The 26,955-nt window shown below is 48.3% G+C and overlaps 1 protein-coding gene across 2 annotated transcripts; it reads left to right on the top strand.

The window, feature by feature from the left end:
* Nucleotides 1-1,032: 1,032 nt before the first annotated feature.
* pld3 (phospholipase D family, member 3) lies at nt 1,033-26,955 on the top strand. 2 transcript variants are annotated; one of them, XM_056283335.1, is made up of 12 exons: nt 1,033-1,687; nt 5,874-5,971; nt 6,109-6,159; nt 9,884-10,041; nt 11,700-11,880; nt 14,734-14,851; nt 18,103-18,230; nt 19,489-19,689; nt 21,122-21,261; nt 22,511-22,676; nt 23,544-23,643; nt 24,559-26,955. In XM_056283335.1, the coding sequence occupies exons 2-12, from the start codon at nt 5,945-5,947 to the stop codon at nt 24,744-24,746; spliced, it is 1,458 nt and encodes a 485-aa protein (XP_056139310.1). In that variant the 5' UTR covers nt 1,033-1,687; nt 5,874-5,944; the 3' UTR covers nt 24,747-26,955. The 2 variants fall into 2 exon arrangements, with proteins under 2 accessions (XP_056139310.1, XP_056139309.1); XM_056283334.1 differs by having other exon boundaries at nt 1,033-1,211.

Here is a 26,955-nt window from a genome sequence, read left to right on the forward strand (position 1 = left end):
CAGTCCTCAAGGACCCCCTATCCTGCAGATTTTCATTGTAACCCTGCATAGGTAGCCCTGCTTGTACTTACTCAACCAGTCATCTCATCGCACTTAATTATGCAAGGTGTGCAAACTCAGACATTCATTGCTGATTGGTTGAATAACTACAAACAGGTACCTATTCAGGACTGCAAAGAAAATCTGCAGGATAGGGGGTCCTTGAGGACTGGGTTGAGAAACACTGCTCTATGCTGGACCTCTATCCTGGATCTTTATCCTGGATCTCTACGGAAAACTCAGAACAGCTCCTGATGAGACCTCGCCTTCAAATCGAGGTCACAGACATTATCCAGCGGGCCCTGAGAGTGACGCGGGAGCACTTCAACAAAGCCTGGAAAAAGAAGACGTCTTCTTGGCGTATGGTGTTAATGCACGGCTATACGTCAGCACGTGCATGGCATGCAGCAAAATCCATACGGCTTGTTCACATATCACATGGCTATGGGGTCTGCAGTCCTATGATACTGCCATAGACCAGAATAGAATAGAATAGAATTACTGCACAATTGTATAGCCTGCTACAAGCAACCTATCCTCTGTTTGGGAAATGGTGCTAAAGTCACACATCATCCTGTGATATTATTCTTTGAGGTTTAAATCTTATACTACTTCCATGTTTTATCCATTTATCCTGTCTGTTTTCTTCTTTTGCCGTTACCTTCTTATCTGCGCCCTTTCACTTGCTGTCAAAGGGCGCAGATAAAGGATAAAGACCATGTTCATATTGATGTGCAAAATGTACAGCATGAATAAAGTATTCCTGAGTGATTGATTGATTGATTGATGGGTCGGTCGAATCACGCAGTTGTTCCTTAAACGTTCCAGTTCAGGACCTGCCGCCTGCCGCCAACGTACAGTAAGGTGCGTTATTCTACACCGCCCTCTTCCGGTAATAACTGCGCACTGCACTACTGTAGTCACGTGGTTGCCCTGTTTGTTTGTCTTGCACGTCACGTGAGCCCTTCCTTCATGTGTGCCGTGCTGAATGCGGACGTCGGTTGCCGTCGGCGCCCTTTCTCCGCCGCTTTATGTGCCCTTTTGACCGCTTTATGTGCCCTTTTCAGTTACACGTTTAGTGCGAGACAAACGAAACGAGTTCTGATGCGGCCAACGAGGCAGAAGACGACGGCGCTGTAGGGGCAGACTGCGTGTGGCCGGGACAAGCTCAGGTAACACTACTCACACTGCACGGGTCGTGTCTGCTGCTGGCCAGCGCCACCACGAACCGGTCCAATTGGACTGGCTCGCTAATCGCAGCGTTTCAAACACCCCGGCGGAACAGCCCAAAGGCGCCCCCCCACGGGGGGTCTGGACTGCGCTACGAAGTTGTGTCGCGGCTTGTGAAGGCAGGCTCGGACAAGCGCCCCGTTCACTTATTGGTTGTTTACTGGCACATCTACAACCGTGCCCGTCCTTTGTTGAGTGCACGAGCCCCGCTCGGTTCTGTACCCGACTCTCGAACACGCCGCCTGCGGCGAGACGAGGCAGGCCTCCTGTCGTCCGGTGAGTCGCGTGTTCGCTGGTTTCACTCAGCAACGCAAGACTGGGAGACTTCCAGCTCCTCCTCGTCCCACTTGACAGCGTTCCTTGAGCCGCGCTGAGAGACGAGCCGCCCCGTGTGCGGAGACAAGGAGGCCACCGCGCAGTAAGTACAGCATGCGGCCCGCTTTGGACGGCATTGGTTCATCGCGTCTTCGTGCGCTTCTGAATGTTGTGTCATAATACAAAATGAATAGAAAATGTGCGCGCGTGACACCGCCTGCTTCAGGCCAGATGTCGGCTCACAACACATCTGTAGCGGGGGACGTTCACGCCTGCACCACGAGATTTGCGTTTACCAAGGCTGAGAATTGGCAGGAACTTACTTATTCAGTATTGGGCTATTTTAGTACAACTTCAATACCGTTTTTTTATTCGAATATCACAATTCTATCAGGGTTTGTTAGGGTTACTACTCCTGTCTGTGCCCCTGGAGGTGGAGGTGGAGGTGGTCCCCGGGTGCTGCAGCTGCCCGCTGCTCCTATACAATAGGATGGGTTACATGCAGAAGACAAATTACAACTGTACAATGACAAAATAATGGCAAAATGTTGTTGTTCTTCTTCTTCTTCTTCGTCTTCTTCCTCTGCTTCGTCTGTTTCTGCTTCTTCTTCGTCTTCTTGTTCGCAATTCGATATTATGGGTTTCATGAGCCTCTCTTATCTGCGGTAAACGTGAAAATTAGGAGTGTTAAGAAAATATCGACTCGCATTGGTGTCACTGTACTGTACGTCACAATAGTGTACGGTAAAACACTGCATCGATTCGTACTTAACAGCGGCACGACTCCGCTGTGCAGTTGCTATCTGTGACCGCTAGGTGGCAGATGCAGCATCGTAACGGCTGCACGTCGCCGCAACAGCAGGCGCTGTCAAAGCTGCGACAGCTGCGGCCCTGATTTGACGCATATTTGTTTATGACACTTCTCTAAGATTTTGAAAAATATTGCAGTAGTTAGTATCGTCGCAGCATATTGCATCATGATGCTTGTGTAAACTACTAATAAGACACGTTAGCCCCTAGCTAACGGGTCTGACCCTTTAGCCGAGTGGTTAGTGATGTCGCCTTGTGGTGCAGTACACCCCGTATCGAATCCCGCACCGGGCAAGAAAATAACCGGTTACATTGGTGGGATCCGGAAGTGTGCAGATCCTCAGAGGTCTCTTCGGAGCGCGGGAATAACAAAGCGCGAGGGCGCGCTTCCGGGAGAGGGTGACGACTGTAAACTACTAATAAGACACGTTAGCCCCTAGCTAACGGGTCTGACCCTTTAGCCGAGCGGTTAGTGATGTCGCCTTGTGGTGCAGTACACCCCGTATGGAATCCCGCACCGGGCAAGAAAATAATCGGTTACACTTGTATCGCGATACGAATCGTATCGCTAAAATCCCTGCCAACGCGCCACCCCTGTGCAGTAATTCAAAGGAAAGCAAAACAGAAAAATGTTACAGAAGCTTAAAACCTGATTACGCCCCCCTGAGTAAACAGTCAGAAAACTCACATCCAGACTCAGCGAGACCGATTTTATCAGTATTTAAACGATGCTAGGAGCCTTGTTTCTTTACAGTGACATATATGAGGTCCAGTGGGGCAGAAACACAACACAAGGTAGTAATAACGCATCTATTACATATATAGCATGCAGGTATTTCATTTAAACTGTGTTCAAAAATGGCACAAACTTCAAGGTTTAGAAATGGTCTCTTTGTTTGTCAGTGCGATGAGCATTCGTCCGTGCTCATAACGGTAAGATGTAAGATGGCCTACCATGTGTGACTCACATGACTAGCTTGATTACTGCTGGATCTCAGATTTATCAAATTAAACGTGTCAGCATGAATAAAGGGCTGCTTCCTCTTTCCACTGCAATAAATGCCGGGATCACTTCACCACAGATGGAAATAAACCGTTCGTGTAGGTTCTGTGGTTTGTCTTCATGTAGACCCAAAGAGACGAACCTGTTTGGGGTTTTGTTTAAGAAGGGCGCGTCCAGGAAAGCAAAGGAAAGCACACACTGGCAAATGTTAAGCCTTTCTTATTGTAATAGCTGATGCATTTGCATAATACCTTCCTGAAACAGTAGTTTACGAAACAAAAGTTAAACCCAGTGTTTTGCGGCGAAGACAAAGTAAATATGAAAGACAGGTGGGCTTGGATACAGACCATTGATTTGTTATGGGGCTGGGATTGCAGAATAACACGTATAAACTGGTGGCCACACGTGAGTCTGAATTCAGGATGGCAAAGTTGAACCCCGGTATGTCTATATATCCATCCATTATCCAAACCGCTGATCCCGCTCTCAGGGTCGCGGGGATGCTGGAGCCTATCCCAGCATGTCTCTCTCGCCCTTTTTCCAGTGGTGTGTGCCTTCCTCAAGCTCGGGTTCTGTACCGGAGGCCTGGGAGTTTGAGGGTTCTGCACAGTATCTTAGCTGTTCCTAGGACCACACTCTTCTGGACAGAGACCTCAGATGTTCTTCCTGGAATCTGCTGGAGCCACTCTCCCAGTTTGGGGGTCACAGCCCGTAGTGCTCCTGTTACCATTGGGACTACTGAGGATTTCACCTTCCACATCCGGTCTAGTTCTTCCCTCAGCCCTTGGTAATTCTCCAGCTTCTCATGCTCTTTCTTCTTGATGTTGCCATCGCTCGGGATCGCTACATCGATCACTACTGCTGTCTTCTGTTCCTTGTCGACCACCACAATGTCTGGCTGGTTAGTCAGCACCTGCTTGTCAGGCTGGAAGTTGGAAGTCCCACAGGATCTTAACTCTGCCATCCTCAACCACCTTTGGCAGTGTCTCCCATTTGGACTTCGGGACTTCTAGTCTGTATTCAGTACAGATGTTCCTGTACACTATCCCAGCCAACCTGGTTATGCCTTTCAGTGTACGCTTTCCCAGCTAGCATTTAACACCCTGCTACTAGGTGCTGGACTGTCTCAGGGGCGTCTTTGCACAGTCTGCATCTTGGGTCTTGTCTGGTGAAGTAGACCCCTGCCTCAACCAATCTTGTGCCATCATATATATATACTGCTATGTATTAAAAAAAATTTCCTACATCTATATTGATATATATTTCAGATCTAATTTTCTGAGAAATATTAGGTCATATATGCTTGTTGTGAGTAATTTAGACAACAGAGTTGTCTATCACAGTGTTACAATATCCAAATGTCCTCCAGTACAATACCACTTGGAGATGATACATGACGGTGTTGAATTATTGCCCAGCTCTAGTTTTAAGCGTAAATATTTATGAAGGAAGGTGTTACTCTGTTTCAGACTGTGGACGGACACCTCACTGTGGACTGAAGCCTTCAGACAAGTTTTCACGGTGTCATACTTTTTATTTCTTCCTCAAAGCCTGAAGGATGAGTGGCTGTGGGTAAACTGGGCTGCATTGTATATTAATCACAATTTGGTCCTGGCCCTGTGTGATGGCCTGGCGGCCTGTCCAGGGTGTCTCCCCGCCTGCGCCCCGTTGACTGCTGGGATAGGCATCCCTGAGAGCAGGATAAGCGGTTTGGATAATCACAGTTTTGAAAATATTGGCTTCCGCAGTTATTGATCAGGGCGATTATTCCCGCTGGATTTAGCCTGATGTGGCTTGAAGAATTATTTTAATTTGAAGATTTGCACATGTACAAATTTGTACATGTACAAATCTCCATGTGAAAGTTGACAATGTGCTCAATAAAACAATTCTGCTCCCCAAAATGGATGAATAAACGATAAATAATCGTGATGATCATTTCAGCCATGATCCTGCAGCCCGTACACGTGGCACCCACCAACATACATGTTGTGCTGTTTGCTTTGGTTTTGTTGGGGGTTTTTTTGTACCACCAGGGTGTCAAGGGTTTTCTCTGTCCATATAGTTTCCATACCACCTAGAGCCTTCTCTTTGTCTGCTGTCCACAAGCCTGTAAAGATTCGGGCTGGGTTGTATGTAGAGGACAGACAATGGTATGTGTGCATGTGTGTGTAAATGAATGAATGAATGTCGCTGTACTGAAGCTATTCAGTGTCGGGAGCTTGTGGAGCTGATCGGTTGTCGTCTCTTCGGGCGTTGAACTTAAATTTGTACTGGGTCTTCTTTGTTTTTCGCTGCCGTCTTGTGTATCTTTACCTCTGTGTCCTATTCACTTGTGTTGTTTTCCTTACGCCGTACCCTCTAAAGCCTTATCTCAGATTGGCACTATTCAAACTCCTTTTCAAGTGGCCGGTGAAGACACAAGGATGCTAATGGATCGATTATATTGTATTTTGTTCTTCTTGTCCGTCTCCAGGGACGTACAGACTCATCCTACCCGAGCTGAGAGCAACAGCTGAATCGGACCCGTCGCCTTTGGCTGAAACCATGAAGACGGACGTCCCCTACAACAGGGTAAGGTGCCCTCCACACAAGAGTCCCTTTGTGAGTTTGGTGTTGCGTATCGACTTGAACGGTAACGCCTAAATGTCAAGAAAGCAACTCTTGGTCTTTGCCGCCTGCTGAGCTGCTGTGCCGTGCTGGTGTTACAGATGGTGGACCTGGAGTGGAGGAGAGAGGAGACAAACCGGAGGGCGCAGGCGGTAAGCAGAGACACTTGTAGTTGTGTATGTTTCCACCCAACCTGCCAATACACTTGCAGAGAACAACTGTGTTGCAAATAAACGATGTGCATTTTTCAAAAGCTCCTTCGTCCCGGCTGCGTTAGGTCTTGCATTATGAACGTGCGGTGAAGGACCTTTGCAGTGCGCTCGCCATTTATGACACTCAGCCCATACTTACTTACACCCCCACCGTTTCTTCCGTTATCTGTTTTTATCTAGTCGACCTACTATGCCTGCAGTGGCTTATCTGCTTTTACCCTCCATTTAGATTTTATTGATTAATTGTAATTGCAGCCCCAAATTACACCGGTCTACAAAAATATAGTTTTTTTTTCTTGCATGGACTTTGGAAACTGTTTCTGGCTAATTTTGGGCTGCTGAATCCAAATCTGAGCTCAGATTTGCTCTATCCCATCAACTTGTTGTGCTATCTGCATGCTCCGTATTCAGGATTTTACAAAAGTTGACCATCTAGTCCGGCAATCTTGGTGGGGATAAAAATGACCCCTATTCATTTCCTAAGTAATTTCGTGCTAGGCTGAGTGTTTATTTATTCGTTGTAATCATTTTTGCATCTATCGATCTTCTAATGCAACAGTGTTTTTTTTAACTTCGAGTGTAAAATTGCTGTTTTCTCAAAAATAATGATTTTTCATAGTTCAAAAACCTGATGTGATAGGCAAAAACTAATGCCAGATTTGGATTCAGCACCCAAAAGTTAGCTAGAATCCGTTGAAAAACCCCATGCAAGAAAAATTGTGTTGACCAGTGTAGCTAAGCTTTCTTTTTAAATGCAAGTCTAATTGCGGCGTGCATGTCTAAGACAAGTTTCTGTCACTTGGTGATCGGCAGTTTTGTTTTGTTTGTTTTTTTAGGTTTGCATTGAGGTGTGTGTCTATCAGACCTCTTCAGACTAGCAAAACCCTAAATGTAGGCCTGCGTGCCCCATGTCATATATTACAGTTAGATTTAATCATTTAGCAGGAGCGTTTATCCACGGTGACTTACAGGAGGGTCGGCAGCTGGCAGATAAATTCAGATGTTACCAGCTGGCATCCCAGGACGCTGCATAGTCATTCTACCATAGTATTTCTGCATAAAGGAGCAGTAGTAGTAGTGCATCCGCTTCATAGGGATCATATCATAGTAGAGCCACATGAAGTAGTAGTAGTAGTAGTAATACATTTGCTACATGATATTAATATTAGGGATTGACCGATTATCGGTCTGGCCGATTATCGGCTTAGATATTTGGCATTTTTCATATTATCGGCATATTTTTATCAGCCAAGCTGATACTTTTTTTTTAAATCACATATTGAAAATGTTTATTATTTCCTTACGTACAGAATAAAGGTTTTGAAACGATCACATGAAGAGGAGAGATGTGAAAAGGGGAAACTTGTAGAGAACCGGCAAGCAGGGATTGTCAGGGTGTGTGTTCAAAAGCATAACTACAGCATCATCAGGAGTAAAATCTATTAGACACGCCAGTAAATGCAGCAATCACATTTTGCTGCACAGGAGCATGGTTATGAAAATGAACTTCTGAATGAAGCTACAACTTTTATATAGCTGGAACTCTTAAACCTTCTCAGCATTGGCAACATCATTCCTGCAAAACATGTTATTGGCAGCTGCTTTTAAAAACTGTCATAAACTTTCATAAAGGGAGGGAGCAAAGGCCAACTCTTTGGTAAACTTGTCGAGCCGTCAATGAATGCTCCAAATTTGTATATAACCGAATCATGAAAAAACAAACAAAAAGCACATGGGAGGGTTTTGTCTGTCCTGTTCTTCAACTTCCGTGGTGGCTACTCCTGCTGAATCTCCAAACTGGGAGTGCACAGACTCCCATCTGACCCAGTTCAGTCAGAGCCTGCTGGGAGCACTTTAACCAATTTATGTGGAATTATTTTAATATTATAATTATTCAGTTTGATCAAAGTTTACTTCCTGCTGTCCATTTTCATGTTTTGGAAGTTTTTTTATTTTTAATTAAAAAAAGGAATGCCGCACAGATTATTATCTAGTGCCTTGAACATCATGCACTTTATTTTTTCAAATATTTTACACAAAATCCAATCAAACATATGTTCATTTAATGGCAGCCTTGTGTTGGGGTTTGTGTTGCTGTAAATTTTGGCACATTTTTTTTAACATTTACCGCAACTGAATATCGGCCCCAAATATCGGTTATCGGCCGACATAACTTACCGATAATCGGTATCGGCCCTGATAAAAACATATCGGTCGACCCCTGATTAATATCGTAGCCACGTATGCATGTCGAGTGCATTTAGTGTAAATGTGCTTCAGATCATCAAGGTGTTGAAAGGAGAATCAAAGTACAAACTAGAGTTACCCTGCTGCAAGTAACCAATGGGCAGATTTATGCAAGCAGAACAGGGGCTCAGTGGCACTGGGTGTAAAGTGATATGGGTGCAATATTAATAGTTACAGCAGCCCAAAATCACAGTAAATGTCACCAGAGACCATGTCACCGTGTGTTGCCTTCCGCCACTGACCACACAAAGTTAAAATGAAAACAAAACAGCCGATCGTGTGACTAAACTGTACTAAATAACGAAATCGGAGGAAGTTGGCCGTCTGATTTAATGAGTCATTTAAAGTGACACTTCCGCTTCTGCCATCTCACTTCTGTTAACTTGGGACAACAAACCATGAAGAACGAGCCCGTCACCGGCGGGCTCGTTCTGTCCAAGAGCTTCCTGTGCGTTTGGCGAAGAAACGACAGCACTTACGACGTAGAACCTGGCTATCAGTTAGGACGCACAAATGGACAAACACACCTAACAAATGGACAGGCAATGCACATATGAAAACAATACTGAAAACAAAGTAAAAAGCAGGGTAAAAATATTAATTGGCCATGTCTGCCGGTGGGAAGCTGGATGTGGGTATGTGTCCTGGTCGCTGCACTAGCGCCTCCTCATGTGGTAGTCTGCAGCCCTCCCCAGGTCAGCAGAGGAGGGGGGAGCAGCAACCGGGACGGCTCGGAAGAGTGGGGTAATTGGCCAAGTACAACTGGGGAGGAAAAGGGGGTGAAATCAAAAAAATATATATATATAAAAATATAAAACAAAACATAATTAGAATCATGTGCAGCAACATTGGGGCTGGGCTTCAAAACAAAGATAATTCCTGGTCGACACGTTTTCTAAATCTTTAATCAGTGATTTAAATTCACCGTAGGTAATTTTTGTTGTTGGTGTAAGCCGGCTTGAAGCGTATTTATTCCAGGAAGAGGGAGCGGAGTAATTCAAGGCCGCCCTCCCTGGCTCTGTACAAACCTCAGCCGCAGATAACTGGTCGAGGTCAGGGGAGCGTAGCCTGTAGCTGGAAGTATCTTGTGGTAATTCGGTGTGAAGGTGGGAGGACAGCATACCAAGAACGGACTTATCGGTAAATACGATCCAAGGTGTACGTCTCTGCACAGACAGAAGGAGGCCAGTTAGCCCTCGTATCAGAATCACAATCATGTTTATTGGCCATGTAGGTTTGCACTACATGGAATTTGACTCCATTTCGCGGCTCTCTCAGTGCACATAACATAGAACAACAACACGACAACACAATATTCAGATATATACACAAGGGTTGACTTAGACAGGCGGAATAAGAGGTGTAATAAGGTGCAGTGGTTTACAGAATCCAGTGATCGGTGGTCTGTCTCCTCTAGTACTACAGATGCATACTGGGTCTGGCAACGGTAGCCATCGTGCTGTTGGTCACCATGGCCCTCCAGAACCTTCTGATGCCGGGGGTGTCTTCCTCCCATCCTGCCCCCAACCCCAGGCTGCCTCTGCCCCTCGCCAGGTCCTGTTCAGACCCATGCAAGTAAGTAGGACCTCCGCTGGGTGTAGTAATCCGATATTATTCTTCGTGTCATTGTTGTTTATATATACGGGGCAAAGTGGGCAACTGCCCCAGACCCCCAGGGGCCCTCAGGGCTTCGTGTTGGTCGGTTTTCCAGTGTTTGAGATAAGACTATTTTTGTGCAGCACAGTGGCGCAGTGGTTAGCGCTGTTGCCTCACAGCAAGAAGGTGCTGGGTTCGAACCCCGGGGTAGTCCAACCTTGGGGGGGGGGGGTCATTCCAGGGCGTCCTCTGTGTGGAGTTTGCATGTTCTCCCCGTGTCTGCGTGGGTTTCTTCCGGGTGCTCCAGTTTCCTCCCACAGTCCACAGACATGTGGGCCAGGTGAATCGGACTTACTAAATGGTGTGTGACATTCTTGTGTAAGAAGTAGGGTTGTTGTGAAGCATCTGGTGTGTTGGTGTAGTGTTGTGTGTCTGTCACGTCTCACTCTCAGCCTTCACCGCTGGCTAGCAGAAATGCAAACAGGAGAGCCGAGCACGTGAGTCTCTCCCTGCCAGTACATAGCCTCTCCAACAGTAAGCCCTATGTAGCGCCTCCTCATGGCGACACGCGGTAACTGGGTACACCTTGCACCCCGGCTGAACTACAAGGGACTCGGAGGAGGTCTGGCCCCTAGACGTGAGGTACGCAGGCCCACCGGTGTGTGGATAGTCCCTGATGCCCACAGACCAGCCCCCAGCTGTGGGTTAAATAGTGCCACCTAGTGGATACTTTGGGAGAGGAATAGGCTACGGCAGTAAACCCCTACACAAAATCAACGTCCACAGCGCTGTTGTTTGATTGTCTTGCCCTTTTGTATGTATTTAAGTGGGGGAGTACTGCTGGCGTCGTGTGTAATAGCCCCCCTTCCCATCCACCCCTGTATGTCTGCCCCCCCTTCCCATCCAACCCTGTATGTCTGCCCCCCCTTCCCATCCACCCCTGTATGTCTGCCCCCCCTTCCCATCCACCCCTGTATGTCTGTGTTGTTTATCTGTTGTCTTGTTTCACCCTGTTTATTGTAAAGCCACTTTGAGTGTTAGAAAAGCACTATGTTTAATTTATTATTATTATTATTATTAACTTGTCCCTAGGTGTGAATGTGCCGGCCCTGAGATGGCCTGGCGGCCTGTCCAGGGTGCCCCCCCCCCGCCTTCTGCCCTATTACTGCTGGGATAGGCTCCAGCATCCCGCGACCCTGCTTAGGATGAGCGACTTGGAAAATGGATGGATTGATGTTTAGCTCTTTTGTTGGGTTGACAGATTCATGTGTCTTTGTAATTATCTCTGGGGGATGTTTAGGTTGACTATTTCTTCTTCTACTGCTAGCACCGACCCGAGTCTTCCCTCCTGAGGAGTGAAAATAGGCAATAAATTGGTAATTGAGCTGCATCTTCTACAGCTCTTTCTAGCTGCAGCAGCCATGCTAGGTAACAACCAGCCCACTGGGAGCAGTTGGGGTTAGGCGTCCTGCACAGGGACACCGTGACAGTTTTGCCAGGAGGAGCTGAGGATCGAACCGGCAACCCTCTAAGTTACCAGACGACCCGCTTTGCCCCCCCGAGTCACTGCCGCCCCATGATATTAACAGTCCGTCACCCTCTCCCTCTTGTCTTTCCTCTCTCCGTTTCCCTGCAAGGATCGTTTTGGTGGAGAGCATACCGGAAGGGCTGCAGTTCAACTCCAGCGTCTCGCACCCGTCCATCTACCAGGCGTGGCTCGACCTGATGGAGGACGCTCGCAGCAGCCTCGACATCGCCTCCTTCTACTGGACGCTCACCAACAAAGACACCGGCACTTATGAGCCAACAGCCCGACAGGTCAGCTGCTCCTCATGTTGTTCGGATAAGTTTGGTTGTGGTAAGAAGTGCAGCAGTTTGAAGATAATGGACAGCAAGATGCGTTACTTGAAGCCCCGTGCGTTACAAAAGCTTAGTGTGAGTTCGTTTCCCCAAGTAAACAGTCGCAACAGGCAGATGACTAGAAGTCCTTACACCAAACCTCTTCACGGCATCGGCTGATTGCGCGTCTGTGTTGGGATTCAGCGGAAATGCTGCAATATAAAAACCGCGGCTTAATAGCGCGGTGTGGCGCTGCATCCATTTTGAATTTTTATTCCCCCCATCCCAGCGACCCTGAGAGCAGGATGAGCGGTGTGGATAATGGGTGGATGGATGGGCGGATGGATTCTCCCCATCCCTAATAATCTATCGCATATTGACACGAATGCAATTTTTCTAAGTGGTCAAAATCTCAAGTTTTACTCCAAACTAACTGTAATCTCCCCCACGTTTATCCCACGGCTCGGGAGAATAGTTCCCTCTGGTTTTGAAGCGGTGTGGGTTTGAGGTGATGGATCTGTAGGAGGTGATGGATGTCAGCATGGTCTAATTTTATTGTTATGAAGTCAATATGAAAATGGTGAGCGTTAACAGAAAGTACATAGTTTCAACATAGTCAGAGACTTATTCACACAGCAGCACTCATGATGTGGCGTGGGGAAATATTTTGAGGAAGCCAAGTGAGACAAGACCTAATGATGTCCTTTTTTGGGGGGGGGGGGCTTAACTGACAGGAATATGTCACCACTTTAACAGCCAACATAACGTAACCCAGTGAGCTATTAAGAGCGCCCGGTAGCATTTTACACAAAATTGCATCGTAGAGATGCAGGACGTGCACACGCTGGTTGTCTACTTCCTGCGGTACAAAATGGAGGCTAGCTCCTCAGTCGCACGTTACAGGTGTGATAATGAATATAAGAAGCATTTATTCACAAACTCAGTCACATGACGTTTAAACACCATACAGTATCAGTCACATTTTAACCACATGACCTGTTGTATGTGTTGACATGCACAAATACTTTCCATCCATCCATCCATTATCCATCCATCCATCCATTATCCATCCATCCATCCATTATGTGAACCACTTATCCTACTCAGGATTGCGGGAATTCTGGAGCCTATCCCAGCAGTCATTGGGCAGCAGGCGGGGAGACACCCTGGATAGGCCGCCAGTCCATCACAGGGCCCCCCCCCACCCCACATACACACACATGCCCCAACCGACCAGAGGAGGCGCTAGTGCAGTGACCAGGACACATACCCGCATCCGGCTTCCCACCCGCAGACACGGCCAATTGTGTCTGTGCGGACGCCCGACCAAGCCGGAGGCAACACGGGGATTTGAGCCAACGATCCCCGTGTTGCTAGGCAACGGAACAGACCACTGTGCAACCCGGATACCCGTAAAGTTGTGTCTTACTAAAAACTCCAAATCTCCGCCCTCCCCAACTGCACATCATTACTTGCAACAGCAATATCAATAGCAGTACAACAACAAAACAAAAATAGCCAACGGTTAAATCTCCCGATTGATTGATTGCCATGAGTGACGTTGATGACATGCTATGATTTGATTGGGGTAAGGCCAAAGGGCGGCTGGCTCCCCTTGGCATGGGTCCAAAATGACAACTCCAGTCTGAAAAGACGGCGGAAGCCTTGCTTCGCTTGGGTTCCAGGGGAAAGCGCCACTGGACGTGCAAGTGCTGAAGCAGGTTTTTGCAGTTCAGTCAAGTCTGTGAAGGTTCTCATTCATCCAGGTCGTCATGGTTATCCAAAGGAGTTGAATCAAGTGCAACTGGACTGGTATATAGCCGTGAAGACGTTTCGCCTCTCATCCAAGAGGCTTCTTCAGTTTGTGCCTTTCTGACTAGACCAAGCTTTGTCTTGGATGAGAGGCGAAGCGTCTTCACAGATATATACCAGTCCAGTTGCACTTGATTCAACTCCTTTGGACAGTTCGGTCAAGATTAAAAGATACTGTCCTGCCATTTCTAAGCACGTTTAACAGGGTGGTCTGACTTACAACCGGAAGGTGGGTGGTTTTATGATGTCATAGCTATTGGCTGCTGAAATTCAGGGTGGTTGTGTGGGTGTGGCTGGGTGGGCTAAACACCGGGGCTAAAAATGAGAGATTCCCTGGTGACAGCCCCCTTCCTGCTCTGTCGCCACTTCACCAAAAAAATAAATAAATGGCGAGCGACGAGACCACCGACAGCAGCTGGTGGAGGATGTGGACGTGGAAGACGAGTCCTCTTTCTCAGTGGAAGTTGACTACTCGCCTCACGAACATGTTGCTCAGCCAATACAGCCGTATTCCTCCCAGCCAAAAGGGGGCGTCTCCACTTCTATAGCACCCCGCTACGGACGGGCCCTCTATCAGAATCAGAATACTTTATTCATCCCCGAGGGGAAATTGGGTGCTAATGGTAATTTGTGACGCGGCAAGTTACCACATGTTCACCAACCGGAAATCAGCTACTCGCCCGCTGATTCCTCTCGTCTGGTCATAGGTGTGATTCTAGGGCTACCGTTTGTCTCATCGATCACAGCCATGCTCCTTACGTCGACTAACAACAGGAAAAGTCAGATTTTGATGCAAGTGTCTCTTTAACCTAGCGGCACAGAAGCACATGACATGAATCAGATCAAATCCCGAACAAAATGCAGAAACACCACATCAAGACCCCCTCATGCAGCCAGATGGCATCGTCAAACCAACCGCTGACCACGTTTTAATAACGCCAACACAGTGGACTGCTGCAGTGTTGATATGCTTGTAATATTAAAAACTCTGTGTGTGTGTGTGTGTGTGTGTGTGTGTAGGGTGAGGCCGTTCTGGAGAGACTTGCGAAGGTGTCGGGGAAGCTGTCTGTTCGAATCGCCGTCAACACTCCTCAGGAAAGTCAGCCACAAGATGACCTCAAGCTGCTCAACAGCTCCGGTGAGTCTCCGCTTTCATTTCCACCCGGCGTGAAAGAAGGTTCTGGACCCGGCTGATCAGCTCTCAGTCCAGTTATACCTACCTGTGGGGTAGTTCACGTGTAAATGCAGCTGATGCTCACAGATCTGGGATGGATCTGAATTCTACTACAACAGGCCAGTGGTTCGGGTGTCCGGGTGGCATGGCGGTCTATTCCGTTGACTACCAACACAAGGATTGCTGGTTCGAATCCCCGTGTTGCCTCCGGCTTGGTTGGGCATCCTTACAGACACAACTGGCCGTGTCTGTGGGTGGGGAGCCGGGTGTGGGTATGTGTCCTGGTCGCTGCTCTAGCGCCTCCTCTGGTCGGACGGGACACCGGTTCAGGGGGGAGGGGGAACTGGGGGGAATAGCGCGATCCTCCCACATGCTACGCCACCCTGGCAAAACTCCTCACTGTCAGGTGAAAAGAAGCAGCTGGCGACTCCACGTTTATGGGAGGAGGCGTGCGGTAGTCTGCAGCCCTCCCCGGATCGGCAGAGGGGGTGGAGCAAGGAGTGGGACAGCTCGGAAGAGTGGGGTAATTGACCGGATACAACTGGGGAGACAAGGGGGGGGTACAGTGTTTTTCCTGCTGTTATAAGACTTTTGCGCGGTGCCCAAGTCAGCTGAACGGGAAATATGGGGGGGGGGGGTTTGATATGCAGCGCTCAAGCTAAAAAAAGCTAGCTAATGGAAACGTTTTGCCCGTCAGTCTGTGGATGTGCAGATGGACCCTCGCAGGAAAGCAACCACGTCTGACATGAAATGACAGCGATCAGGCTATCGTCATGTCAGAGCCTTCAGATGTGTTTCACCGTCACGGTTTTCGTGATGTAGTCCTAATGGAGGTAAACGGCTGCTCCGCTGACTGACTCATTCCTAAGAAAAAGGTAGGAAAACAGCCATGGGACATGTTTTACCGGGCTGGTTTCCAGCGGTGGATGGGATTAACCCTACTCTGGAAGTTGTATTTCTATAGTGGAGTGTTAACACTGCAGACTATGGCACCTCTGCATGGCGGCGAGGTGAACAAGGTGAATTATTTTGTGGTTCCTCCAGAGTTCCTCCAGCTCTCCTGTGCTGACATCAGCACCGAATGATTTGCTGACCCGTGAAATACGATCTACTTCTGGTTTACTTTCGAGATTCCTACCCAAATACATAATGTTTTGGTGCCGGATCTGACCCAGCCGTAGATGTGGGTCGTGGGTGCGCACGGTGGACTGAGCTAGAGAGTGACTGAAGAGAGGGAGCGGCGGTAGCGAGAACCACAAACGACAACAACAACATCATCATTACATACAAACACATACGCGTGACCAAATGCATAATCCCCTCCAGGTTACTGCGCCTAGCAGAGGTAAGAATCTGGCTATACAGTACTTTCTTAAACTAGGATACGAAGGGCTTTCTATGAAGTACTGAATTCTCAGGAGGTTTTATGGCTTGTGGTCAGACTAAGTAGTAAACAGTTGTCAGTATCTTTGGTCTCCGGGAACTTGCAAAGGGCGTCCGTCATTATTTTTGGACATTTTATAGACTCGAGGGTTAATTGAAACAGTAATTGATGTATTGATCGATAACTAAAATAACCGTCAGGTGCAGCCTTGCTGGCTCAGGCCGTGCGAGGGAGTAGGTGGCCGAGATGCGTCGTGGCTCCGGGTTTGCTCTTCGTAAATGAAACTTCTTCCAAGCCACTCACAATGCTCCACTTCTCCACCCGAAACACAACGTCACCAACAATGGGGGGGGGGGGAGTAAACGGAGGTATTAAGAAGACTCCAGTCAGGAAGAGGCGTGGTCACACCGTTCACGCCAAGGAAGGTGTTTGAGACTGGCAATTTCTGTCCAGTCGCCAGGGGTGCAGGTTTGACAGCGGGTGTAAATGCGACAGGGATAAATTGCGCTGGGATAGGATTTGGATACCGAGAACGTGCAGAGGGTTAATGTAGGGCGGCACGGTGGCGCAGTGGTTAACACGGTCACCTCACAGCAAGAAGGTCCTGGGTTCGAGCCCCGGGGTAGTCCAACCTTGAGGGGTCGTCCTCTGTGTGGAGTTTGCATGTTCTCCCCGTGGCTGCGTGGGTTTCCTCCGGGGGCTCCGGTTTCCTCCCACAGTCCAAAGACCTGTAGGTCAGGTGAATCAGCTGTACTAAACTGTCCCTAGGTATGAACGTGTGTGTGTGTGTGGGCCCTGTGAAGGCCTGGCGGCCTGTCCAGGGTGTCTTCCCACTTGCCGCCCAATGGCTGCTGGAATGGGCTCCAGCGGCCCGCGCCCCTAAGAGCAGGATAAGCGGTTCAGATGATGGATGGATGGATGGGTTAATGTAGGCTTTGTGGCATCCCCCCCATAGTAAGACATAACTGTTCATAGCATGCAACGTGCTCATTCCAGAGACATTTCCGCTCGCTAGCGGTTCGGCATGGTTCGAGTTTTCGGCACTACTCGATACCTGTGCCCAACACGGTCAAATCGGTAAATGACCGCATTCGGTATTCGGCGATCGGTTTTATAGTCGCCTCACATCTGGCGACGCCACATCTGATACACAGCGTTGATATCCCACGGTGCCGTGGTCCATCCTACACCAGGTGTATAGCGTGTGCTGAAGTCACAACAAGCAGGCGTTTTTCTTTTTCGATCAGAAAACCAAAATGGTCAAATCCATGTTGGTGGATCAGACGCGTCACATTTACAGGTGGCCTAACGTGGCGTTGTTTGTTGTAGTCTATAGGTTTTCTGTGGGGTTTCGTAGTCCTAAATTCAGCTCTTGCACTAATGGAGCCGTCCCAGTCGCTGCTCCACCCCCTCCGCCGATCCGGGGAGGGCTGCAGACTACCGCATGCCTCCTCCCATACATGTGGAGTCACCAGCCGCTTCTTTTCACCTGACAGTGAGGAGTTTCACCAGGGGGACGTAGCGCGTGGGAGGATCACGCTGTCCCCCCCCCCCCCAACAGGTGCCCTGACCAACCAGAGGAGGCGCTAGTTCAGCAACCAGGACACAGCTACATCCGGCTTCCCACCTGCAGACACGGCCAATTGTGTCTGTAGGGTCGCCCGACCAAGCCGGAGGTAACACGGGGATTCGAACCGGCAACAGAATAGACCGCCACGCCACCCGAACGCTCAGGATCCTTGGCTCTTTAACTTGTAAAATAAGGGGTTGGTGATTGCTCTTTCCTTGAGGCGGTGATGAATCTGTGACGGCGGTGTGTTTGGTGTTTCAGGGGCAGACATCAGGACAGTGGACATGAGGCAGCTGACCTCCGGAGTCCTTCACACCAAGTTCTGGGTGGTGGACAAGAAGCATATATACATCGGCAGCGCTAACATGGACTGGAGGTCCCTCACACAGGTACGGACACACACAAAGCCGACACAGAAGTTGCCAGTTGCAAGGTGACATGTTTTGTTGTAATAAGTTGCCATGTTTTGTTGACGTTGCTCTTGAGAATTTGTCGATCAGTTTCAGGAGGCTGTTAAATTGTCGGCCGAATTAGGCCTAATTTATACTCCAAATGTCGGCTAGCAGACAGATGTCTCTCGACAATTTTGACGTCATGAGAGACACTTTTTGTGTCTGCCAGGGCTGTCGTGTACACGACACACTTTCTTACGTCTGCTAGCTGACATTTGGAGCATAAATTGGGCTTTAGCCTCCAGGTGTGGGACTCTGCTGGTTTGGTGCCTTATCAGTGGCAAGCAGGCCGAACAATTACTCTCTTTTTTGGGGGGGGGGGTCCCCCTGTTTCTCCCCAATTATACCTAGCCAATTACCCCACTCTCCGAGCCGTCCTAATCTCTGCTCCACCCCCTCGGCTGATCCGGGGAGGGCTGCAGACTACCACATGCCTCCTCCGATACACGTGGAGTCGCCAGCCGCTTCTTTTCACCTGACAGTGAGGAGTTTCACCAGGGGGATGTAGCGCGTGGGAGGATCACACTATTCCATCCCAGCCCCCCCCCCAACAGGCACCCCAACCGTCCAGAGGAGGCACTAGTGCAGCGACCAGGACACATACCCACATCCAGCTTCCCATACCGTCCTTGGGGCTGTAAACCGAGACAGCACATCTCCTCCATACCCGCCCCTCATCAGACACAGAGTCCTTCACGACCTGGCTGCCCATTGATTGTGACTTTCTGTCGACCAGGTTTTGCATTCATGAGGCTGTGAGGGGGCAGATTTGTTTGCAAAATATAGCTAGCTCTGGCTAACCTCCACCTTGGCTGGCTAACCCCCACTGCAAGGCATGTCCAACGGTACCACATCAGTTGTGCTCTACTGTCTCTGAGTCCTGGAGATCATCATGCTCATGTCTTTATTTTGTCCCTCACCGATGGTGGTGTTTGAGATCCAATCAGAATGACCCAGAGCACAAGGTCATATCTGCTCGTCAGCTACGGAAACTTTTTCATACTCACCACTACCTGCCTTTTTAGCCCAGCATTTGGCCGCCATGGTGAAAATACTTTTACGTTTTCCCCACGGCGGCCAAATGGCGGCTATACATCGTATAATTTTGAAACAAAAGAAGTTTGAAGCTGTCAGCATTGACTAGAAACAAAAATTTTTAAAAAATTTGTGTGCATTTTGCTCATCTTTAAACCAGGTGAAGGAGCTCGGGGCCGTGGTCTACAACTGCAGTTGCCTGGCAGCAGACCTGGGCAAGATCTTTGAAGCCTATTGGTTCCTGGGCCAGAGCGGTCAAAAGATCCCGTCTCCCTGGCCCAGTAGTTTCTCCACCCCCTATAACAAGGACACGCCCCTCCAGCTGCCTCTCAATAACACGGCGTCCAGCGTTTACCTTTCGGTAAGGAAGTTAATGTTAAGTTAGTTAACATTGTGGCCACTAGAGGTCACTGTTTACATTTTTAAAAAGTCGGTTGCTGCAAAAAGAAATGCTGTACCGTCTGTCTATTTTGTGGTACTATTATAAAGTCTAGTTGTGTAATTCTGTAATAAACTAAATTATTTGAGAGTTATTTAAAGTAAGATACGATTGGGCCAAGAGTTGGAAGATGTCACTCCATTTTGTGTTGTGATTTTGATGGCGAGATGTGGGATTCTGTATCCATCGCTTCTTTCAGCTCACTTGAAATAATCCATAGGGTGTAAAATGATTGCTTCACACTATATCCTACACTGTTCTTTTGTTTTTTTCTTATGCCACAATACTGAGTTTCTGAATCTTGTGGGATTTGGTATTTTAATTTAAAATTGCAATTCATTTGTTAGCATTTCTTGGCATAAATCAGTGTCACCATTACTGGGCATCTGCTGGGCACTGAGTGTCCCTTCCAGTTCTTCCCTCCAGCGCAGTCTTGCCTCCATCGCCTACCAACATGGCGATATCAGTCGCTGATATTGCGTCATTTATTTATTATTTTTTTAATAAAACGAGGAGCGATCAGTGCGTTCATGTGGTAAATGTTGCATTCTGGTTACAGACCAGCCTGTTTACACGCTAGGCCTGGTGCCACTTCAAGCTTTGAGCTCATCAGCAAAGCGTGATGCAACAGCCACACCGCGGTCTCTCTCTTAGGGTTTACAAGTGGTTAAAAATGTGTAACGGCTGCTCCATGTGTCATCTCTCCTGAAGGTATTCAACATGTTTTAAGTTCAGAACAACCGGTAAATTATATTCAGATCTCTCAGCGATTAACAGACCAGAACGGATCTGGTCTGTTGCCATTCAAAATGGCAACTTCATTTGGCCTGGCCCGTTAAACGAGTTGAAAAGGTACAGCTCTCTGTGTTAAAACCTGATCCTGGATCGATCGAGCCTCAAACCTCCTGTAGGGTTAGGGCATGGGTGTCAAACTCCAGGCCTCGAGAGCCGCAGTGTCTGCAGGTATTTGTTGCAACCGTGCACTACGCCACCTGATTTAACTAATTATCTCACCTCCTGGATCAAGGAGGGAAAGGAACTAGTTTAATCAGGTGGTGTAGTGCACGGTTGCAACAAATACCTGCAGACACTGCGGCCCTCGAGGCCTGGGGTTTGACACCCCTGGGTTAGGGCATTAGGTGACCTTAACGCCATAATACAGGAAACGGTGTTGAACATAAGTGGGACATTTGCTTATCGATATGGACTAACTGCCCATTTAGTCCATGCGTGCTTACTGTTGGAGCTGCCAGTTACTCTTCCCCCACATACACACAAATGCACAAACTAACACGCACCACCATCACAGTAAAGGGTGATAACGGTCTCCCTCTCCTTCCCCTCCTCCTCTCAGAGCTCCCCCCCGTCATTCTGCGCTGCAGGCCGGACCCCGGACCTGCAATCCATCCTCAGTGTGATGGAGGACGCCAACCAATTTATCTACATTGCTGTCATGAACTACCTGCCCACCATGGAGTTCTCTCACCCCAAAAGGTACGTCAGCCGCTCAGGGTGTCATTACAGCCATCAACCACCAGATGGCGTCATTTACATTGCCATGAATTGGCGAGAGAACTGAGAGCAGATTGGTGCAAGGCGCCACTGAAAAGCACTGCCTTTCTCACACTAATAATGGATATGAAGGTGTCTTCAGAAACAGGGAGGCGAACATTTTGGTGCCACTCTGAAGTAAATGAAACCGTTTCTGACAAGGTTACGTCTGAAAAGTGATTCAGAGTGTGAACCTTGACCGTGATGTGGATATGACCTTGGCCTAATTACCTCCAGTAGATAATCAGGTCATCTCGGCACCGCTGTCACCCTTCCCTGAAAGTGTCTCTACCAAAGCAGTTGTTCCGTAAAGCTGCTGATGGACAAACTGTACCAAAAACGATACCACTTAGGGTGGGGTTAAAAAAAAAGGGAAATGCATTAGGAAAAAAATATATATATAAATAAATCTGAAGTTTTCATTGCAAACAATCAGTACAGCCACAGATTGTACCAACTCGCACATCTTCGTCTGGGGTTTGGCGAGGACTAGAAATCGTCTGTCCTGACGGCCCTGTACAATCCAAAGGAGTTGAATCAAGTGCAACTGGACTTGGTATTTATCCGTGAAGACGTTTCGTCTCTCATCCAAGAGGCTTCCTCAGTTCGTGCCTTTCTGACTAGACCAAGCTAGTCTGACTGGCTGGTGACGAGACTCAGAATTTATCCCATCTCATCACCAGCCTGTCAGACTAGCTTGGTCTAGTCAGAAAGGCACAAACTGAGGAAGCCTCTTGGATGAGAGGCGAAACGTCTTCACGGATAAATACCAAGTCCAGTTGCACTTGATTCAACTCCTTCGGATAACCATGACCTGGATGAATGAGAACATTCACAGACATGTCCAGTATGTAGTAGTTCTTTTGTTCTTTCTCTTTCTATACTGTATGTTCTGCTCAGTTTCAGCCTTCATTACAGCAGGGTCGTAGGTAGACAGACTCAGGTCGTAGGTAGACAGGTCGTAGGTGGACAGACTCAGGTCATAGGTAGACAGGTCGTAGGTAGACAGGTCGTAGGTGGACAGACAGGAGAACTAGAACAGAGCGAGAAGGGACAACGTGCAGGAAACGGTCCAGAGCCAGACTCGACCCGCACGGTGTCCTGCTCTTACGCAGCTGAACCACCAGAACCTGTAGCAGAAGCTCATTCAACACCTGTTGTCTCCTCGCCCCGCACACGCCGCCCTCTGCAGGTACTGGGCCAACATCGACACCCAGCTCAGACGGATGGCGTACGAGAGACGGGTCAAAGTGCGTCTGCTGATCAGCTGTTGGGCCAGCACCCAGCCCGTCATGCTGCCCTTCCTGAGGTCGCTGGCCTCTGTCCAGGACCCGAAGAGCAAACTGGACATCCAGGTGGTGAGTAGTAATATTAACTATTTACTGTTTTCTAAAGGAACCCAACGGAAACCTTAAATATGCCAGTATGTTTGTTGGTCATATTTACTAGGTACAGTATCATCATTATTATCAGTAGTAATATTGCTATTAATGCTATTACTCCAGATGTAGCGTGAATTCTCAAACAGCGGCCGGGGGCTTTATTTCAACTAAAGAGAGAACCAGGCCTTAACTGGGAAAGGTCAAGATTTTTAACGTGTCCTGTTTTCAGTACTACATCCTATGGTATGGCGGCACGGTGGCGCAGTGGTTAGCGCGGTCGCCTCACAGCAAGAAGGTCCTGGGTTCGAACCCCGGGGTCGTCCCGGGTCGTCCTCTGTGTGGAGGTTGCATGTTCTCCCCGTGTCTGCGTGGGTTTCCTCCGGGGGTCCGGTTTCCTCCCACAGTCCAAAGACATGTAGGTCAGGTGACTCTGCCGTACTGAATTGTCCCTAGGTGTGAATGGGTGCATGTCGGCCCTGTGATGGTCTGGCAGCCTGTCCAGGGTGACTGCTGGGATAGGCTCCAGCATCCCCCCGTGACCCTGAGAGCAGGATAAGCGGTTCGGATAATGGATCCTATCTTATACCATAATGTTTAACAAACAGGCGGCACTTTAGCTCTTTCGCGAATCAATTTGAGAATTTACGGCAACGCTATTTTCAATATTAGCGGTAGCAGGATGAGTTGACAGTAGTAGTATTTTTCTCATTGTTTTAGAGTACTAAAACTGTAGGAGATGGTTAGTTGATTAAGACTTAACATGGTCAGAATTGTGTGCAGGCTGGTTTCATCTAAAACTGTAAGAAACAAGATGTCATCATCATGTGTTCACCTGATATCCAGAGGCTGTTTGTGGTGCCTGCCAACCCCAAGCAGAAGGAGATTCCCTTCGCCAGAGTCAACCACAACAAGTATATGGTGACTGACAAGGTGGCCTACATAGGTAAGAACACACACACATACACACTGCATGGTTTGAAAAGCACCATTACTTCGTAAGAGTTAAGTTTTGTTAATCGACAAGCACATTTTCACTGACAGGGTATTTGACTGGGTAGAAAGTGCACATGAAAAGCACAAGGTGCAAAACTTTCCCAGAATTAGGATGACCAAGAGTATCTTAGAGCTGCTTTAAGAGTGTCTGCATATCCAGGAATATCAGATGGGCAGCTGAGTTAAGGAACGTAGGAAGTAATAATATGTTTTACAGTATGCAGAGTAGAAAATCTAGATCAGTGTTTCTCAACCGAGTCCTCAAGGACCCCCTATCCTGCAGATTTTCATTGTAACCCTGCATAGGTAGCCCTGCTTGTACTTACTCGACCAATCATGTCGCAGCACTTAATTATGCAAGGTGTGCACCATCTGACAAAATTCATTGCTGATTGGTTGAATAACTACAAACAGGCACCTATTCAGGGTTGCAAAGAAAATATGCAGGATAGGGGGTCCTTGAGGACTGGGTTGAGAAACACTGATCTAGATGCTAAGATTTTCATTAGGAGTGACGAAGAAGGACAGGATTAGGGACAAGTATATTAGAGGGACCGCTCAAGTTGGACGGTTTGGAGACAAAGCAAGAGAGGTGGGATTGAGACGGTTTGGACATGTGTGGAGGAGAGATGCTGGGTATATTGGGAGAAGGATACTGAATATGGAGCTGCCAGGGAAGAGGAGAAGAGGAAGGCCAAAGAGGAGGTTTATGGATGTGGTGAGGGAGGACATGCAGGTGGCTGGTGCAGTTACAGTTACATTGAGGACTGCACCATTAAGAATCATCCTGCACTGGAGACAAAATGTTAACACAGACACGCTCCCGGCTGGATGTTGAGACCTCACTGTGTTTTTTGACCCTCAGGTACGTCCAACTGGTCGGGGGACTACTTTGTGAGCACAGCCGGCTCAGCACTGGTCGTCAACCAGACCGAATCACAGACGCCAGAGCTCACCGTTCAGTCCCAGCTGAAGGCTGTGTTTGAAAGGGACTGGTACTCCACCTACAGCACACCGCTCAGCCAGTCCTCCGACCTGCGAGACCTGTGTTAGTTCGGAGTCTGCCTGTGTGTCGGACACACTATGACCAAGTTACATGTACGACCAAGTTATACGATATGAACAATGTCTCGGTTTAGCTTCGATCTTCAAGACACAAATTTAATGAAAATACTAAATCTTTACTGTGCTTAAGGCCTTTTTCCACCGCACGAGAAGAAACAGGAAGTCGTCCAGACGGGTGCTGGCGGTGACTGCAGCTGGTTTCCTGTTTTTGTTTGACCCAGCTTTATCTCCGAGCCGAAGAGAACGCCGCTAACCTCACGGTGAAGTTGTTTCTGGTTAAACTTGGCAATAACCGAGCCACTCGAGGGACGCGGCCTATGTAACCAATCAGCGATAAGCAGTGCTGCAAGTCCCGCCCCTAAGCTCCTGTTTGTTGTGATCAACACTAGCCCCTCAAATGTTACCAAAAATCAACGCTGCAGAAGTGCACTGGTGCCATAAGAAACACCCAAAACTCCTCTGTTTTCTAGTGCCGGAAGTTCCCGTAGAGTTTGTGGAGGAGCAGGAGCGAAGATCCTCCCACGGCGGGCTCTCCTCGCCTCTCCTTTTTATCAGACTCAAATATCCACGCAACATACGCTACAGGATTTGATGTACACTTGCATTCAAAGCACTTTACATTACCCGTGTGCGTGTGTGTTTATATATATATATATATAATTTTGTTAAAAGAAACACTCAACAGTAGGGAAAGTGCTCAACAAATAAGGAGCAATATAATCCAGGCATGAAACAGGCTTGTACTGTCTTTAAGGACTATATATATATATATATATATATATATATACATATATAGTGTGTGTGTGTGTGTGTATATGTGTACGCACACATTCACATTTCACACACACGGTGAAGAAAGCATTGTGCTAGCATAGATCACGTGCCGTGTCAAGATGTATGAGTCCTTCAACCTGCCTCCCGTCCTTCATCTACATCTTGTGTCATGACCGGAGGGTCAGAGCTTCCAGCAGGTCTCCCCTTCTGGGTCTGTTCCAGGAAGTGTTTCTATCGTGTTTACATTTAGGGTAATATGTCACTTTCGTAGACCGCCGAGGAAACCAGTCCTCGCCGGTCCCGTAACCCAAAACCCGTTTGTTAGCCACAGTCACACCGGAGAGCTGCTCAGCTCTGACGGCCTACCTGAAAAAGCGGCGTCGTTTTGTGCGTTTGTGTAGCTGGAAGATGAGTAGCTGCTTGACACACAGTCAGGTGAGACTGATGGTGAAGTGTCAATCAAAGTGTTTTTAGGTCTTTAGACCAGTAACAATGAGCAACCATGTTAAATTTAGCTGCAGGCCCAAATTCCATCCAATAATAATCCCAGATGTCGCCGGCCTCCCTCACAGCCCTCCATACACATCAGCAGGGCCCACCCCAACCGGGCTCAGCCCCGCATTCCCTCAGCCCTGCTAGCTACGGAGCAGGTTAGCTGTTGGTTAGCTTAGGGTTAGGTAGCAGTGGAGGTCAAGTCGGGTTCAGGTGGGTTAGCTTAAGTTATGAAAGCGTGTGGAGGGAACAGGCCCGCTGCCCGGCGCGAGGCCCGGCATGCTGAAGTCTTGGTGTTCTGAGCCGGCTCGGTCGGTCAAATGAATAAACCTGCATCACCCGTGGGCCTCCTTCTCAGACACGGCCGACGTACCACACGCTCCGCCGCTCCATCGTGGAGTCGAGCTGGAACCGTCACCCTGCCATGACGAGGCAGTCGTACGTCGGCCATGTTTGAGGAGAGGCTCTGTATGGCGCGTGTTGGGAGCGCCTCGCCCCGGCTCGTCTCGGGGGCCCCGGCTCGTCTCGGGGGCCCCGGCTCGTCTCGGGGGGTGCCGCGTTCAGACCTGACTGGTTGATTGGTGTGTTTTATCTATTCCTTGGTTGACACTTGGCTTGGTGTGGTTGTGTCCGTGTTGCTAGTATGAGCTTTCTGGAGCTTTTTCTTTCTTTCTTTTAGAGAGTTGGTCGTATAGTCATCAAGGAGTCTCTATTTAAATTGGAGCGACGACGAATAGACTTAGTTTCCACCGTGTGGAGTTGGTGCAACGACAAATCAAGAGGAAATATTTTGGTCTCGTCAAATGGGCTGCTGACAGATAAGGGCCGCGATGGCTGTACGGCAACGCCAGTGATCAACGTGTGTATATCAAATCATCTACCTCCTTTTCTGTTTGTGCTACTCTTTAATAAACCACTCCAGATGGACACC

Source organism: Lampris incognitus, chromosome 7, assembly GCF_029633865.1.
Source record: "Lampris incognitus isolate fLamInc1 chromosome 7, fLamInc1.hap2, whole genome shotgun sequence".
In the NCBI taxonomy this organism is placed as follows: domain Eukaryota; kingdom Metazoa; phylum Chordata; class Actinopteri; order Lampriformes; family Lampridae; genus Lampris; species Lampris incognitus.

Coding starts and splice junctions, on each gene's coding strand:
- pld3 (XM_056283335.1), top strand. CDS start 5,945: ATGAAGACGGACGTCCCCTACAACAGG. Junction 5,972..6,108: donor CGGACGTCCCCTACAACAGG/GTAAGGTGCCCT, acceptor CTGGTGTTACAG/ATGGTGGACCTGGAGTGGAG. Junction 22,677..23,543: donor GCAAACTGGACATCCAGGTG/GTGAGTAGTAAT, acceptor CCTGATATCCAG/AGGCTGTTTGTGGTGCCTGC.